This window comes from Euprymna scolopes, chromosome 2 (assembly GCF_053919585.1).
Source record: "Euprymna scolopes isolate OS-2025 chromosome 2, ASM5391958v1, whole genome shotgun sequence".
Classification (NCBI taxonomy): Eukaryota; Metazoa; Mollusca; class Cephalopoda; order Sepiida; family Sepiolidae; genus Euprymna; species Euprymna scolopes.
In genome coordinates, this window is record NC_136483.1 from 191,972,280 (window position 1) to 191,991,331 (window position 19,052).

The following is a 19,052-nucleotide window of genomic DNA, read 5'->3' on the forward strand; positions in this document are numbered from 1 at the left end:
CAAAACTAGTTTGAAACCTAGTGGGTGCTGCTATTTTCTTTTTCCTGCAACCTCTTTTCACAGAAGAGACGTTGCGAGCCTATCTCTGTGCTATTGCTATTTTCAGGGAAAGTGCTTGTCTGAGCTCCAATCTATGATTTCCCTTTGCTAAACTTTCACAAAAATCATTCGACTAGTTACAACCACTATATATGATTTCCCCACTTTCTATCTGTGCCTGAATCTAAACGCAAATTCCATGGACAAAGCTTCTTTCCCAGAATTACCCGCATTTGGAACACTGTTCCACTGCCCTGCTTTCTAGTTGAATACTGTATGGTAGCCTTCAAGTCCAACCTAAACAAGTTCTTGTTCAAGTGTCCCTATAAGTAATCACTGTCCTGCGGCCCTTTCGCGGCCCAGGCGATAAGATCAAAGTGTAGTATCTGCTCCGGCAGATACTGCAAGCAAAGGCCATATGTGGAGGTAACCTCACATAATGTAGGGGCAACCCTTCATACCAATTGTCACTATCCAGCTCCCATTTCCCACCCATCAGAAGCTGGTCCCCTTTTCCCTCCCCCTCCCTCTCTCTCTACATTAAAAAAAAACGGCCTTGTGCCTAATTTGCTCAGTGGGGAAGCAAATAAATCCAACTGTCCCTATAAGTAATCGAATTCTACCCAATTTACACCATTAATGATTACTACATTACCGCCTTACATTCATTAACTCTTATCCTCGAGTGGCCTCCGGGCCTTGATAAATGGTGACTCCCAAGTAAAAGAAAACAAAATAATTAAAAATAACTAAATTCACGAAATTTGGCTTAAAAGTGTCGAGTGGTTCTAAAATGGGTGATCGATTTACTAGAACGTTGCATTAGAAACTGAGCACCCCCTACAAATATTTAAATATTAACTTTTTCATTTTTTTCTTTTGATAATCTAGTAGTTCATAGATAAGCTAGTGTCTATTCGATAACAATCCGCTGAAAAAAAATTGAAAAAACAAAAAAAGTTTTTTTAATTCGAATCCTTCAGGTCCACCCATTTTTTAAAAACAACGATTTTAAGGCACTCCCTTATTTCCATAGGGTTATCTACGTATTTAGTTTATTTTTAGAAAATGACATAAAGTGGAAGTATCGCTTCCGCTTCAGTTAACAATAATACTAAAGCCACCGTTATATGCTCGCTGGAGTGAATGCGTGTTATATGGAGACACGTTCAATTGCGCGTGCGCGTGTGTGCGTATATATAACGCACATGCGGAAAAACGTTCTTTAAATCTCTCTCTCTCTCTCTCTCTCTCTCTCTCTCTCTCTCTCTCTCTCACACACACACACACACACAAGTCTACGAGAACAACAAAACCAAATTCGACGTACGAGATGGATGTTTTCGGAGTTTCTATTCCCAACTTTCTGTTGGTCATCTCGATTTTTTTAGTCACTGCTTATTTGTAAGTTCGAAATTATTATTTTATCTATCCGAAACATTTTTTTTTTAATCAACGACTTTATTTTTCACTTTTTGCTCAACTTTCTGTAAAGTTTTGCGTCTTTCTTTTCAAAAGGATTTTCTTAAAAGTAATTATCTTTTTCTTTTTTTGATTTTAATTAAAACTAATTTTTGTTGCTATCCGTGTATTCCACAATCACAAAATCTACAAATATTTACATCAATTTTTGTTTGTTTTCAATTTTAAATCAATTCATTATTTTTGCGGCTGTCTATCGATTTAAATCTCTGTTTATCAAAAACATTGTGTGCCTGTGTTTCTCGCCTCTATATAACTCACTCATTGTTTTTATGATTTAAACCCAGCTGTCTTCCTCGTAATTTCAATACAAATTTTTTTATTTTTTAAATGTGAAAGAAGAAAAAACACATTGATGTGTGTGTGTGTGTGTGTCTATGTAAGTGTGTGTATATTTGTGTGTGTCTATGTGAATGTCACGTGTGTATATTTGTGTGTATGTGAATGTGTGTATATTTGTGTATGTCTATGTGAATGTGTGTATATTTGTGTATGTCTATGTGAGTGTGTGTATATTTGTGTGTGTCTATGTGTGTGTGTGTACTGTATATTTGTGTGTGTCTATGTGAATGCGTGTATATTTGTGTGTGTCTATGTGAATGTGTGTATATTTGTGTATGTCTATGTGAGTGTGTGTATATTTGTGTGTGTCTATGTGAGTGTGTGTATATTTGTGTATGTCTATGTGAATGTGCGTATATTTGTGTGTGTCTATGTGAGTGTGTGTATATTTGTGTATGTCTATGTGAATGTGTGCATATTTGTGTGTGTCTATGCGAGTGTGTGTATATTTGTGTGTGTCTATGTGAATGTGTGCATATTTGTGTGTGTCTATGTCAATGTGTGTATATTTGTGTATGTCTATGTGAGTGTGTGTATATTTGTGTGTGTCTATGTGAGTGTGTGTATATTTGTGTGTGTATATGAATGTGCTTAAGATAGATTTTCAAGTTAAAGTGAATGTTTACGGTATCTTTTCGGTAAATTTTTGGTACTCATGCAGAGAGTGATCCGCGCTGAAATGATAACGTTATTATTTAAAAAGCCGTTCTTAACATGGAGAGGGGAGGGTGTTTTGTACCTAATCTGTACTTTAACCTTACAATTGAATAAAAAACATATTATAAAACTTTAATTAAACGTGGGAATACGATTTAAAAATAGCGCCGATTAAAGTGCACTAGCACCAAATTTTTACTTTCTTTCCATCTTAACACTCACCTTTAAAATGACGACTTTTGGGTATGCTGAAAGTGAATATCATATTTAGATTTTGTACAGGCAAGTAGTTTTCCGGATATTAAAACCTTTTTATGCAATGTAATCGATTATGTTTTCACTGGTGGCCATGTTTGTGCGCGCATACATTTTTTACGTGCATGAATGCCAATGCGGACACATACGTGTGTGAATGTGAGCATTTTTTACGCATGTAAATGCGGGCTCTTCAGTAGATGTGTGTATGTATAGAATCGTTTAGAAAACACATTATTCACAATTTCTTACCCCCCCTACACACACAAAAAATAATGTAATGAAACGGTAGGTGTATCAGAATTTTTGGGAAATTTTTGACACCCCTAACACGAAACTGCGAATAAAATATAAAAAAAACTCGTAATTTCTCTTTTAAAAGTGGATTGTTTATTTTCTGTATGGAATATACTTCCAAAATAAACTATTAAAGTTGTTTAAAAAAATAACAGAAATATTATTTTTTATTTAAAAAAAAACAGTGTTTACAAAGTGCCGGCGCGCTTTCATGCAGCCATTTTTTTACGCAATGAAATCAATTGAATTTTACAAGTTAATTTTTTTTCAATTTTAAAAATTTAAAAATCTATCAAAATTTTTTTATTGGTTAAATTTTTACGATATTTTCAGGGTCAATGTGAAATTTTATGCTCTTTTCAATAACCGAATATAATATTTTAGACAAACGTTTTTTTTTTTTAAATTCACCCCCCCCCATTTTGAAAGGTCTATTAATATTTTAATAATTAATTTACTCACCAAAGTTTTATATATCCCAAATTGAAGATAAAAGATCAACAAATAATATATTGTAAATTACAACAACAAAAAAAGTGTTTTTGGAAATTTACTTGTAAAGTCCAAAGTTTAAAACCTTTTTTTTTAAACCACGTTGATTTTTTTTTTAATTGGAAGCCTATGTTCTGCCTATATAGTCCAGTAAGTATTGGACGCTGACGACAATTTTTTCTATTTCATTCAATGTTTTCGTTTTTTAGATATTTAAAAAAAATTTCACTCGATAAAGAAGAATTTAAATATAATAAATCAAAAATTTGTGTATTACTTTGAGAAAAGAAAAAAAAAATTCCTCGACCGTTTTTTTATTTAAAGGCAAAAACTTATAAGTGAAATTTTACTATTTTTAAACTATGGGAACACATATTTCTTCATGCACAAGGCTAGACGGCTAATGCGAACGTGTGGTTTTTACTGCCTTCTGTCCATCCGTAATTCTAAACAAGGACAAACAGAACTTCCGGTTTTTTGATAAGAACATAAAAATGGTTGCGTAATGGTGCTTGTCGTTTAAAAAATTCTTTTATTTAAAAAATAAATGGAATTTAAAATATAAATATGGATAAATTCTGAACAATGAAGAATGGAATTATACATTCAATAGTATTTTTTATAGGTAAATGATATTTTGGAATTTATATCGATTTTTTATAATCGAAATAAGTAAAATTTCGTTGATTTTCTTCAAATCTTTTTTAAAGAAAACCGATTTAAAAAAACAAATATTGCATAATTTGCTATGAAACCTGTTATTTTTTTAAAATTTGGTCTTTGCTCCTTTTATTGAAAAAAAAAATAGGGGTTAAATTACATTTTTTTAAGTAGTTATAAGCTTCGAAAGATAGTGAGTCTAATTATTCAAATGTTTATCACTCATTTTTAATGGCGATATCTGTCACTGCTAGCGTACTCCTTCATTAGCAGTGTCAGAAACCGATCTTAAGAATGCGTGAAAAAAATTGAATAATTCGACCTCCTATTTCAAGTAGTTATAAGCTTGTAAGCTTATAACTACTTGAAAAATGTAATTCAAACCCTAATTTTTTTTCAATTAAAGGAGCAAAGACCAAATTTAAAAAAAATAACAGGTTTAATAGCAAAAAATAATAAAAAATTTTATAGAAAAATATGCAATATTTTTTTAAAATCGGTTTTCTTTAAAAAAGAATTAAAAACGAATTTCAACTTACTCCAAATATAATAAATATATATAAATTCCAAAAAATCACTTGCTTATAAAAATACTAATCAATGGGTACTACAATTCTTAATTTATAAGAATTTGTCCATATTTATATTTTATATTCCAGGTACTTTTTAAATAAAAGAATTTTTTAAGCAACCATTCGAAAAAAAACGCGATTTTAAATTCTAATCTCAGATGTTCACAGAGCGGATTTGTCTCCCTTTCTTCTAGTTGACAAATACGGAGGCCTAATTAATTATTTCTGACATGTGCCTTATCTCCCTTGTGTATTTCTGACATGTTTGCTGTCAATAACAAAGTTAGTCAATATCGGTCACCGTACTTGAAAAATGATGACATTTCACTCATAAGTAAGTTTACTTTTATAAACAAACCCCTCGATAAATTTTCCATTTTTTTTTATTCTCTTAAAGAAATACATGAGTTTTTGATTTAAAATATTTTATTTCTTCTTTATGCAATGAATTCTTTTTTAAATATCTAAAAAAGACAAAAAAACATTGAATGAAATAGAAAAAATTATTGTAAGCGTCCAATATTATCTAGACAATGTTTTCAAATTATGAGGTTCTACTTATAAAAAAAAATCAACGTGTTTTTTTTTTAAAAAGGTTTCAAACTTTTGACTTTACAGGTAAATTTACACAAAACTATTCTTTTTTTTTATTTTAAGTTAGACTATTTTATTTATTGATCTTTTATCTTCAATTTGTGATATATAAACTTTAGGTGAGAAAATTAATTATTTTCATTTTAAGAGACATTTCAAAATGGGGAGGGGGTGAATTTAAAAAAAAACGCTTGTCTAGAATATTATATTCGGCTTATTGGAAAGAGCATAAAATTAAATGTGCAAATATCGTAAAAATTGAACCAATAGAAAAAGTTTGATAGATTTTTAAATTGAAACAATTGAAAAAAATTTGACTCGTAAAATTCAATTCATTTTATTGCATAGAAAAAATGGCTGCATGAGTGCGCGCATGCACTTTGTTTACACTGTTTTTAAAAAATAAAAAATAATATTTCTATTATTTTTTAAACAACTTTAATAGTTTATTTTGGAAGTATATTCCATAAAGAAAATAAACAACCCACTTTTAAAAGAGAAATTACGAGTTTTTTTTATATTTTATTCGCAGTTTCGTGTTAGGCTTATAATTGCATTGATAGTTTTTATTTTTATCACTTTTCTATTTTACAGTTATGGAAGAAAAACTTTCGACTTTTTCTCTGAATATGGTATTAAAGGTCCAAAGCCAATCACTTTTTTGGGAAATCTCCTTGATTTAAGCAAAGCCGTGAGTATTTTGGAAAAAAAAAACTTAGACATAAAAAAAAAAATGATTTAAAAGAAAGTGCTTATTTTTGAACAAATAAACAATGTTGTTGATTATGTTTTTTTTTTTAAAATAATAAGAAAATGAGATTCTTTGTATTTTTGCTCATAAAATAAAGGAGACACGGACAAAACTGCTCAGAAATGAAAGAAGTGTCCATGAAACATAATTCTCCTCTTAAGGACATTTTTCATGGTGTTTGGTCTCCCAGATCACGTGACATGGGGCGATATTCATTTGAAAAATTTTCCCACCGACTTTCCTAAATCACATCCCGTCAAAACACCTCAGCCTTGAATTTCAGAGAGAGATAATGTACGTTTTATTTGATCACGTTGTTTAGTGCAATAACCCATTTTCGTAACTAAGACAACTATCATCCATAATTAGTTTTTACATTGATATCATTATACCCTTAATCACTATTATTGCTACCCACTAGGAGTTCTCACGCAGGTTACCATCAGAGATTGCTCACTGACAACAACCGGTGTTGCCCCCTGGAGACTGGGTGAAAACAAGTCTCCCCAGATTTCTAGTACTCTCTACCTCTTTTGCTAACCTTTGCAAATGAATTTATATTATCACAACAGCTCCTTGCCATTGACTTCTCGTTAGCAATGATCATTGGTCATCACTGAAATTTCCAAGATCCCAGTCCTTTTCGCATTCATTTAGTGGAAATCAGGTTAGTGATTTCATTCCCCAGTTTTTCCATACTCTTGATTATTTGGTGTGATGGCATTCGATGCCAGCAATACAAATATTTTTTTTTAGGGGGGGGGATAGTTAACTTACACTTTTGTGGTTTAAATTTTCTTCTTTTTATTATTATTACCGTGTCTATCTATCAGGTAGTTTTATTAAGTGACTCAGAAGTTGAGACTTACCAAGTTCAAGAAACTACAATGTTTCACTTGCCTGGTTGCATTCACCATTTATAATTCAGTTAAATTCAAAGCGCATGCTTAGTTCTAAGTGGTCAACCACCTCAGCAAAGATCACCTACTCAGTGACATGAAATATGGTTTCCATTCTGCTAGATTTACAGCTGATGTGCTAGCTATGTAATATCACACAGGATTAGTGAATCTCTCGATGAGAGTGTCATTTCTAGAGTAATTGGTCTTCACATATCCAAGGTTTTTAATATGGTATGGCATAAAGATCTACTTCACAAGATTGCCAGGTACAGAATAGCTGGAAGTGTCCTCTCAATTATTAAATATGATAGGCTTATAACAGTAGCCGTTGATGGGCAGAAATCAGAAGCTTATCAATACTGGCGTCCCCCAGAGTTCCATTCTTGGTCCAACTCTCTTCCTGATCTTCATCAATGATCTCCTAAGTCTAATTCTTAGATCATTCATAGACATTTATGCAGATGACACCACAATCTATAGCAACACTTCCAAGGCCAGCAATGGCCAAAATCTTTCTGATTATCTCTTCTGATGTTGAGCATGTGGTGCAATGGGAAAAAGGTGGCTGGTTAATTTTAATTCATCAAAAACCAATCTTCCCTCTTTTCATTATAATCGTTTTAACACCCATCAGGTCCCAATTGAAATGAATGGCTCTCGTCTTGGGGAAACTCCATGTCTTGACAAGCTTTTGGGACTGACTTTCACTCCTGATTTGAAATGGAACACTTACATCAAATCTGGTGTCAAGATTGCTTGGAAAATGTTTGGATCACTCTACTGCTCCAGTAGGTATCTCACTGCCAATGCAATTCAATATCTGTATGAGAGTCAAGTACCTCCTAAAATGGAGAACTGTTGCCATATCTGGGCAGAACCTGCTTGATGCACCCTATCCTACCTTGATAGAGTTCAAAACCGGCTACGAAACCTAGTAGGTGATGCCATTTTCCTTTCCCCTGTAATCTCTTTCCCACAGAAGAGACGTTGCAAGACTGTCTCTGCTCTATCGTTATTTTTATGGCAAGTGCTCGTCTGAGATCCAATCTATGGTTCCCGCTTGCCAAACTTTCCCAATAAAACACTTAACTAGCTTCAATGACTATCAACAATTTCCCCCACACTCTGCCTGTGCCTGAATCTAAATGCAGATTCCATGAACAAAGCTTCTCTCCTAGAACTGCCTCTGGAACACTGTTCTGCTGGCCTTTTTTCTGGTCGACTACAATATGGTAGCATTCAAGTCCAATGTAAACAAGTTCTTGTTGAGTCGCCTCTATAAATAATCAAATTCTACCTAATCTACACCATTAAAGATTACTACACTACCACCTTACATTCATTAACTCTTATACTCGAGTGACCTTCGGGCCTTGATAATTGGTTACTTCCTTGAAAAAAACTCCCCCCGAAAAAACTGTTTACAATCTGTACCAGTGATAGCCAACTAGATAAAAAGTGGGCTACACAGATAACCAGTAAGTGGTATTTCAGGACTTTGATGGTCTGTTAAGATGACTAGATTATTTTCTGTTTTTATCTACATAACTTTGATATGGGCATTCATTTTCGACTTGTTACACGTCTTTTGTATTCGTGTATTCATTTTTATTTATTGAAGACGAGTTCACCTGCACCTTGTCAGCAGATATTTATCAGAAACTATTATCTTATCAAAACAAATATCTATTTTGATAAAATTATGTAACAACTTCTTGCGTATTTATGTTTCTTGCGGCAACAAAGTTTTGATAACTATTCATTTTATTTTTTATTTACTAATTAATTAGTTATTTATTAAAATGAAAAATGTAACAACATTAACTAAATTAATTTAAAAAAAACTATTAAAAAACAATTTAATTTTGAAATTTAATCCACCAGAATGTATTTCGTTTATTTGTAAATAAACCGTCCATTTTAACCTTTTAATATTTGAAAATAAAGTACTTAATACTATGTGATCTTTCGAAATTTTCAAGGAATTCATGAGCATTTAAACTAAAAAAAAAACTTTAAAAAATAATTTTGGCTTAAAAATTCTTAGCTAATCCTTATTTAATAAAAAAAAATTGAAAATTTTAGAAGTTTTTACATTACCAAGTTAAAATATTACCTTAATAACAATTAGTTATACTTCTCAATTAATAATTTAACAACAAAATGATACTGTAAAAGATAATAATTTGGATAAGAAATAACTGACCAAAAAAAAAAAAAATGAAATAGTTAAAACAAATAACTAAAAAAATAACAAGACTTGAAAATATTTATGTGATTAAAAAAAAGTGAAACAAAAATGAACACAAAACTCCTGGGCAACATCGGATAGATACTGATTGATGAGAAATTCAGTTTAAACTTATAATCGAAACAAAATGTACTACTTTTAAACTTTGAAATTGAATCAAATTTTTCAGAATTTTATTTGAAAACATTTCTGTCCCATTCGTATCAATTTAAAGTCATTTCTTGAATGATTCGTATTTTTTTAATAATTCAATTTTTATTTTTTTATTTTAGGGGTTTGGGCAAATGTTACTCGAATGGAAGAAAGAACATGGTGACATATATGGGTAAGGAATGTTTTTATACAGATAAGTACTGTAAACGAGTGAAGCAATAGTTTGAATCTTTTGTCCAAATAAAGGAGAGATCAAGTCGAACCTCTTCAGAATAAACAAACAGTAAATACGTTGCCCGGTCGTAAAATACGCATAAATATTATATTTTAATTCATACAGAAACGGTGACATGTGCACGTGAGTATTGTTTTTTCGAAACAGTTCACTTCTTGTAAGTAAAAAAAAAAAAACTCGAGCTGAGATCGAAACCAAAACCTGAAGACAGTGAGTCAAGTACGATGACCATTAAGCCAGCTTGACACGATCTTTAAAAAGTGTTTCTAAATCTACTTTTTCTTAACATAGGGAATTTGTCATGTGAACGATTCAGACATGTGCATTCATGAAACTGTGTTGATAAGCAGATAAAATCCGATCACCCCCCCCCAGTACCAATTTTCAATTTTTACCCCTTAGCAACCCTTTTTCCGGATGAAAACCAATTAAAATCTTTCCACATGCTTGGATACCCTATATACCAAATTTCAAGTCTGTAGATCGAAGATTCGTTGAGTATATAGGTTGAGAAGTGTCCTCATGTTGTATATTGAAGGGGACAGATCCTGATATTTAGAGAACTGAAGTAATTAGGATCGAAAATAATATTTATTAAAGGAGAATGCTGAAATCGAACGTAGTGTTCAAAAGTATAAATGAATACATATTGCTATTTAGATGCGATTCCAGGAATGCAGTGGAATTATCCATTATAGTTAGAAATAACTATAAAAACAAAGTTAGTTCAAAGGACAATCAAACTAAGAAATGCTTTTTGTCTTGCCAGAACATGTGTTGGAAACATATGCAGTGTCCAATATGCAAACTAGGTACGTTTGGCCACGTTCTGACATCACAAAGAAATATAGATTCAATATATAGTTAGGTTAGACTAGAATTTGGTAGTTGAGAAAGGCAGTTGATAGACGAGTCAGAGAGGGGTCAGAGTTCAGTTTGATTTGATTTCGCCTAAGTGCCTTTGACAGAGAGGAAAAGACAAAATGTAGAAATCTAACACGGCATCAGATTCTCATCACCAGCTGGAAATAAATGTTTTCATATTGTTATTTGCCTTGGTTTCTCATCAACCGAAAGGTAATGTGTTGTCTTCTATTAGGTTGGTGCAAAAATAATGTTTTTAATTAGATATATAAACGTCATAAAACGACATTATTTTTGCACCAACCTAATATTATGTATCATCTAGCTGTCCTGTTGTATTGAATAATGAACATTATATGAAAGCCTTCCAAGTGTTTTTTCTTGTCAAAGAAAATTGTAAGAAAAGGTTTAAAAAAGTTCAATTGTAAAGTTTTTTCTTGTCAAAGAGAATTTTAAAAGGTTTGTATAGCTCCAACCACATCCATCGCTTACAGAGACTTTCTTTGCAATCTATCTATACTCCTATAAATTCGTTTTTCTTTTGTGTGTATTGATATTCATATTAAAAACCCTCTTTTCTATTTATTTAAAAAGAAAATACAATTTTGTTATATATGGGTTGTGGAAATGCATCAACTAGCAAAAGATCTAGCTAATTTGCATATTTTTTTAACATTCATTTTAATTAATTCCCTATTAGTTTTTTCGGTTTTCTAATGGAATGATCATCCAGAGTTAACTATTACGTGTAATTATATTCATGCAGATATTCTACATGATTTATACTTGCATAATATTTGCATAAAATCTTTACAGTAAACAAAAAACTGTTTTCATATATATTTATGTATACGTATATATTTTTGTTTAATCTATTAGTCTATCTATCTATATATCTATAAAAGTGAACGTGTCTGTCTGTGTACATTTCCTTACGCAATAACTCTGTCAATTTTTAGTCTACAGACTCGAAATTTGATATACATGGTACTGAGATTTGGGAAAATCTTTGGGTTCGGTTATCTTCACCTTAAACTGGGCACTTTTCTACAAAGGGGGTCGCTTTTTTCGATGATATTTTTGAAAGTCATCCTCTCCTTTCGATTGTCTAGCCTAAATTAAAAAAAAAAATGTCACTTCCGGTTTGGTGGTGGTCGTAACAGCATAGATCAGGGTTTTTTTCCTGTTCTTTTCCTCCTTTGCGGTATGAGTTCGAGCCTGCCTTCCAACTACCACTTTTTTTTTTTTTTTGCTTAACATGCACATCCAAACACCCGGGCAACGCCGGGCTGAAATGCTAGTATATTTATAAAAGTGAAAGTGTGTGTGTGTGTGTGTGTGTGTGTGTGTGTGTGCGTGTGTGTGTGTGTCTGTCTGTCTGTTTGTCTGTGTACATTTACCTACACTCTTGAAATTTTACATAAAGGGTATTCAGGGATAGGGCAAGCTTTTTAATCGGTTTGGGTCGAAAATTTGAGCTACCAATATATAAATGTATGTATGTATGTTTGCATGTTTGCCTAAAACTTTCAACAGAGGCGACGAATTTTCACAAGATCAGTTTCGTTTTGAAGCTCGACCCGTCAGACGACAAATACCGAAAAATTGGCTAAAAACATTAATTACTTCACCCTCAACTGGGCACTTTTCTAAACAGGGAGGGCTCGCTTTTTTCACCGATATTTTCGAAAGGCATCCCCCCTCTTTTCGATTGTATAGCCTTAATTTAAACCTACGTCACTTCCAGTTTAGCAGTGGTCATAACAGCAAAGACGTCAGGTTTTTTTCCTGTTCTTTTCCTCCTTCGCGGTATGGGTTCGAGCCTGCCTTCCTACTACCACTTTTTTTTTTCTCAACACACATCTCGAAACACTCGAGCAACGCCGGGCACCCATGCTAGTGTGGCATAATGCAATTATTTTTTGGGATCCGATTAATTTCTTGTTTTGACATAAAAAAAAACTACTTCAGACGTCTGTGGTTGTTTGTCTAACATTAAAAAATTCATAGTGCTGTTAGTCTCCATGCTTTCCATGTAACGTCTAGTTTTTTTTTTTTCTTTTCTCTTCCAATATTTATTGAAAAGTCGTCTGCTTATTACTCGGCATCTCACGTCAGATTACAAGTAAACCCGAGCAGTTGACGTCATGTTCCGAGCAAAGCCGAGCTGATGCTTAGATATGCCCGGTTCAAAATCTGCATGAATACCGAATTCTATTAGTTTATCCTCTTTGTTCACGCGATGGTCGTCAGGAAGCATTCTTATGTTCAAATTCCATTTTAGGAGTAGATTAGGGAAATAGGCTGAAAGTTAAAAAGAAGGGGTGCACAAATTTTATCAAGCTAGTTTCACTAAATGATTTCGCTTGGTTAATTCACCGTCAATTACTCACAGACATCGTTACAATGGGAAAATTGGTCTGTTTATAAATGAGATGACTTCGATAAGTTTTATAGATGAAAATTATTTTTTGAACTTAACAAAAAATAACCTCTGACCTTCTCCAGGTGTATTTTGTTGAACTCAGGAATTTGGACGAAATTTCGAATGGAACTCTTTATTTACTTCACGGGGATAGCATGCTCTTGTTCCATCAACCATGACTGGATAAAGGTCCTAAGTAATTTACAATTGTATTTTTGGATCGCCCACGTTGAGAATTGAATCTTTAACTTTCAGGAGAATATCACTTTTACAAGTGATTTTTCCAAGTACTCTAACCACTGCGCCATGGGTCCTTATTGAGTACGACCGAAACATTCCGGAGTTCAACAAGATACACATGAAGAAGATCGACCGAAGATAGTCCGATAAATCCAAATAATACGAATAACCAATCCTCATCTCAAAAATTCAGAAACGTTATAAAAAATAGACTTCATTTTTGACAGACAAAAGAAAGTAATAAAAATGAAGATATAAGAAAACATTTTTTTGGATTCTTACAAAGAAGATATGGATTTCAACATTTCTTTCTTTCATGACTAGCAGGGTTACATAGTGATGTTCGGGAGAATGGCTGATAAAACAGTAGATTTAAAAAGTGTGTGTACGTAGAAAATAAGGCATAATTGAAATACATGAATGGAAAGAAAAGAGAAAAGTGTCTCAACCAAAAAATTCTACTGAATTGGCATTGCATCTACTGCCTTAATCGTTGATTTTGGTAAATACATCACCAATCTTGTTACTTTATTCGTTGATTTTGGTAAATACATCACCAATCTTGTTACTTTATTCGTTGATTTTGGTAAATACATCACCAATCTTGTTACTTTATTCGTTGATTTTGGTAAATACATCACCAATCTTGTTACTTTATTCGTTGATTTTGGTAAATACATCACCAATCTTGTTACTTTATTCGTTGATTTTGGTAAATACATCACCAATCTTGTTACTTTATTCGTTGCTTTTGGTAAATACATCACCAATCTTGTTACTTTATTCGTTGCTTTTGGTAAATACATCACCAATCTTGTTACTTTATTCGTTGCTTTTGGTAAATACATCACCAATCTTGTTACTTTATTCGTTGATTTTGGTAAATACATCACCAATCTTGTTACTTTATTCGTTGATTTTGGTAAATACATCACCAATCTTGTTACTTTATTCGTTGCTTTTGGTAAATACATCACCAATCTTGTTACTTTATTCGTTGCTTTTGGTAAATACATCACCAATCTTGTTACTTTATTCGTTGCTTTTGGTAAATACATCACCAATCTTGTTACTTTATTCGTTGATTTTGGTAAATACATCACAAATCTTGTTACTTTATTCGTTGATTTTGGTAAATACATCACCAATCTTGTTACTTTATTCGTTGATTTTGGTAAATACATCACCAATCTTGTTACTTTATTCGTTGATTTTGGTAAATACATCACCAATCTTGTTACTTTATTCGTTGCTTTTGGTAAATACATCACCAATCTTGTTACTTTATTCGTTGCTTTTGGTAAATACATCACCAATCTTGTTACTTTATTCGTTGCTTTTGGTAAATACATCACCAATCTTGTTACTTTATTCGTTGATTTTGGTAAATACATCACCAATCTTGTTACTTTATTCGTTGATTTTGGTAAATACATCACCAATCTTGTTACTTTATTCGTTGCTTTTGGTAAATACATCACCAATCTTGTTACTTTATTCGTTGCTTTTGGTAAATACATCACCAATCTTGTTACTTTATTCGTTGCTTTTGGTAAATACATCACCAATCTTGTTACTTTATTCGTTGATTTTGGTAAATACATCACCAATCTTGTTACTTTATTCGTTGATTTTGGTAAATACATCACCAATCTTGTTACTTTATTCGTTGATTTTGGTAAATACATCACCAATCTTGTTACTTTATTCGTTGATTTTGGTAAATACATCACCAATCTTGTTACTTTATTCGTTGATTTTGGTAAATACATCACAAATCTTGTTACTTTATTCGTTGATTTTGGTAAATACATCACCAATCTTGTTACTTTATTCGTTGATTTTGGTAAATACATCACCAATCTTGTTACTTTATTCGTTGATTTTGGTAAATACATCACCAATCTTGTTACTTTATTCGTTGATTTTGGTAAATACATCACCAATCTTGTTACTTTATTCGTTGATTTTGGTAAATACATCACCAATCTTGTTACTTTATTCGTTGATTTTGGTAAATACATCACCAATCTTGTTACTTTATTCGTTGCTTTTGGTAAATACATCACCAATCTTGTTACTTTATTCGTTGATTTTGGTAAATACATCACCAATCTTGTTACTTTATTCGTTGATTTTGGTAAATACATCACCAATCTTGTTACTTTATTCGTTGATTTTGGTAAATACATCACCAATCTTGTTACTTTATTCGTTGCTTTTGGTAAATACATCACCAATCTTGTTACTTTATTCGTTGATTTTGGTAAATACATCACCAATCTTGTTACTTTATTCGTTGATTTTGGTAAATACATCACCAATCTTGTTACTTTATTCGTTGATTTTGGTAAATACATCACCAATCTTGTTACTTTATTCGTTGATTTTGGTAAATACATCACCAATCTTGTTACTTTATTCGTTGATTTTGGTAAATACATCACCAATCTTGTTACTTTATTCGTTGATTTTGGTAAATACATCACCAATCTTGTTACTTTATTCGTTGATTTTGGTAAATACATCACCAATCTTGTTACTTTATTCGTTGATTTTGGTAAATACATCACCAATCTTGTTACTTTATTCGTTGATTTTGGTAAATACATCACCAATCTTGTTACTTTATTCGTTGATTTTGGTAAATACATCACCAATCTTGTTACTTTATTCGTTGATTTTGGTAAATACATCACCAATCTTGTTACTTTATTCGTTGATTTTGGTAAATACATCACCAATCTTGTTACTTTATTCGTTGATTTTGGTAAATACATCACCAATCTTGTTACTTTATTCGTTGATTTTGGTAAATACATCACCAATCTTGTTACTTTATTCGTTGATTTTGGTAAATACATCACCAATCTTGTTACTTTATTCGTTGATTTTGGTAAATACATCACCAATCTTGTTACTTTATTCGTTGATTTTGGTAAATACATCACCAATCTTGTTACTTTATTCGTTGATTTTGGTAAATACATCACCAATCTTGTTACTTTATTCGTTGATTTTGGTAAATACATCACCAATCTTGTTACTTTATTCGTTGATTTTGGTAAATACATCACCAATCTTGTTACTTTATTCGTTGCTTTTGGTAAATACATCACCAATCTTGTTACTTTATTCGTTGATTTTGGTAAATACATCACCAATCTTGTTACTTTATTCGTTGATTTTGGTAAATACATCACCAATCTTGTTACTTTATTCGTTGATTTTGGTAAATACATCACCAATCTTGTTACTTTATTCGTTGATTTTGGTAAATACATCACCAATCTTGTTACTTTATTCGTTGATTTTGGTAAATACATCACCAATCTTGTTACTTTATTCGTTGATTTTGGTAAATACATCACCAATCTTGTTACTTTATTCGTTGATTTTGGTAAATACATCACCAATCTTGTTACTTTATTCGTTGCTTTTGGTAAATACATCACCAATCTTGTTACTTTATTCGTTGATTTTGGTAAATACATCACCAATCTTGTTACTTTATTCGTTGATTTTGGTAAATACATCACCAATCTTGTTACTTTATTCGTTGATTTTGGTAAATACATCACCAATCTTGTTACTTTATTCGTTGCTTTTGGTAAATACATCACCAATCTTGTTACTTTATTCGTTGATTTTGGTAAATACATCACCAATCTTGTTACTTTATTCGTTGATTTTGGTAAATACATCACCAATCTTGTTACTTTATTCGTTGATTTTGGTAAATACATCACCAATCTTGTTACTTTATTCGTTGATTTTGGTAAATACATCACCAATCTTGTTACTTTATTCGTTGATTTTGGTAAATACATCACCAATCTTGTTACTTTATTCGTTGATTTTGGTAAATACATCACCAATCTTGTTACTTTATTCGTTGATTTTGGTAAATACATCACCAATCTTGTTACTTTATTCGTTGATTTTGGTAAATACATCACCAATCTTGTTACTTTATGAACTTTTAATTTATCATCCTTAATCAATACATCTTCAGTTTTTGACTTTTTTAAAATAATAATAAAAATGTAAGAAAATTAGACTTTAAATTTTAAAGTTATATATCAATGTCACAATGTCGTTTCATTAGTATAAAACAGAATAAAGAAACAAATATTTGTTTGAATTTTACATGAGATAATAAACTTTCATTTTTCGGATTATTGTTCCCAGGAAACGCTGAATTCTATTCAAAATAAAAAAAAAACTGAACTGAACTGGTGTCAAACTTTAACTTTGTAAGGAAGCATGTAAATATAGATAATATTCAACATTATCTTTTTCTTTCTGATGTGCGATGGATATATTCCTATCACCTGAGGTTTCCCTCATTTGTGGAGGATTTCTGGCAAGGTGATACACGTACTTTCGTTTTTATTAAGATGGACGCTTTCTTGGGGAACTAGATTTTCTTCACATCAAAATCTGATCTTATAGAAATAAATATCATCAATTCCTTCTTTCTTTTAAAATATCCTTTCTGTTTGCCTGTTAGTCTCTTTCTTTCTTTCTTTCCCTCTCTTTCTCTCTCGCTTGCAATCTTTGAATATAATCGAAAAAAAGAAGAAAGAAACAGAATTAATCAACCGAGAATTTGACCTAAATTAAATGTCCATTTTTCGTCTTCTATTTGAAATATAACAATGAACGAAAGAAATTTTTACTCAGAATAATTTTTGTTACCCTCCCTCATAAATACTGATTTGATACTTAATGACCCCAGAGGAAGGAAGATTACAGTATTTTTTTTTATAACCATAACTAAATCTGGGTCATACTGAATGCAATGATATAAGTTTTGCAAGTATATCTTGGCTAGTACCTAACTTAAACTGGACTCACACACTTAGATAAAATTACGACTTTCTTGATGGAAATACGTAGAACACAGTTTGAATAAAATAATTAAAATCATAATTTTGTCAATATTAAAAATTAAATTATTTACAGAAATTCTAAAATTTCTTTTGTTTTCTTTTTAAACTGAATATGACTGCAATGAATATTTTAAAAAATCCTTTTTCAGGATGTTTTTTGGGGCGATCCCTAATTTGGTCATCAGTGATCCTGAAATTATTGGAGAAATTCTTGTGAAAAGTTTTTCTAATTTTACAAACAGGCCTGTAAGTAATCTTTTGGCTTCTAATCTCAATCAGAGTTAGAAATATTTTTTATAGGAAGTAGGGAGCAGCTTAACTGAATTGCAGGGATCCAATTAGAGCCAGCCGAAGCAGTCAGTCAAATGAACTCATCTTGTTTGTCAGTCAGTCTGAGAGGATTCCTTTGACCACATGTCCTAGTCACTGGTCTTGGATATACCTTCAACTTTGAGAGAAGAAAACAACTGCCTGTTCGTTTGTTTCGCCTTTGTTGCCAATCTTAAAGAGAAAAGAAAAACTTTTTTTAAAATGAATTACCAGCCATTTTGAATCTGTGAAATAAATGTTTTTGAATTTTGCAACATTGGAATTATTTTAAATACTGTTATCAACCGTATTTTGTCAGCCATTAAATTTTTTTTTAGGTTATTGTAATCATGGTCTGCACTTAAAAATGTGAAAGAACTTGTTTATGATGATTTTGTGAACAGCATGACTGTTTGCAGTACACCAGTTGGTTCTATCACCTGAGAATTGTTGTTATAAATCTCATCAAAGCCAATAATGTCTCCTGTCAAAAAAAGCTGCCAAATTTATTCATCCACAAATAAGTTGCACAATACAAAACCAAAGAGGATAGAAAGTTACAAAAGTATCATTATCTTTGTTAAGTGCATTGACAATGATGGTGCCTGTGTAAAAAAAATAAACTCTGGAGCACAAA

The 19,052-nt window shown here is 31.6% G+C and overlaps 1 protein-coding gene across 3 annotated transcripts in view; it reads left to right on the forward strand.

The window, feature by feature from the left end:
- Nucleotides 1-1,118: 1,118 nt before the first annotated feature.
- The window catches only part of LOC145300261 (cytochrome P450 3A4-like), a 56,294-nt gene continuing 38,360 nt past the window's right edge, over nucleotides 1,119-19,052 (forward strand). The window contains exons 1-4 of one of the 3 annotated variants that reach the window (XM_080144470.1): nucleotides 1,119-1,443; nucleotides 5,985-6,081; nucleotides 9,567-9,619; nucleotides 18,256-18,352. In XM_080144470.1, the coding sequence (XP_080000596.1) occupies nucleotides 1,373-1,443; nucleotides 5,985-6,081; nucleotides 9,567-9,619; nucleotides 18,256-18,352 (318 nt within the window). In that variant the 5' untranslated portion in view covers nucleotides 1,119-1,372. The remainder of the gene's footprint in view (nucleotides 1,444-5,984; nucleotides 6,082-9,566; nucleotides 9,620-18,255; nucleotides 18,353-19,052) is intronic. The other 2 variants (XM_080144469.1, XM_080144471.1) reach the window with 2 other exon arrangements.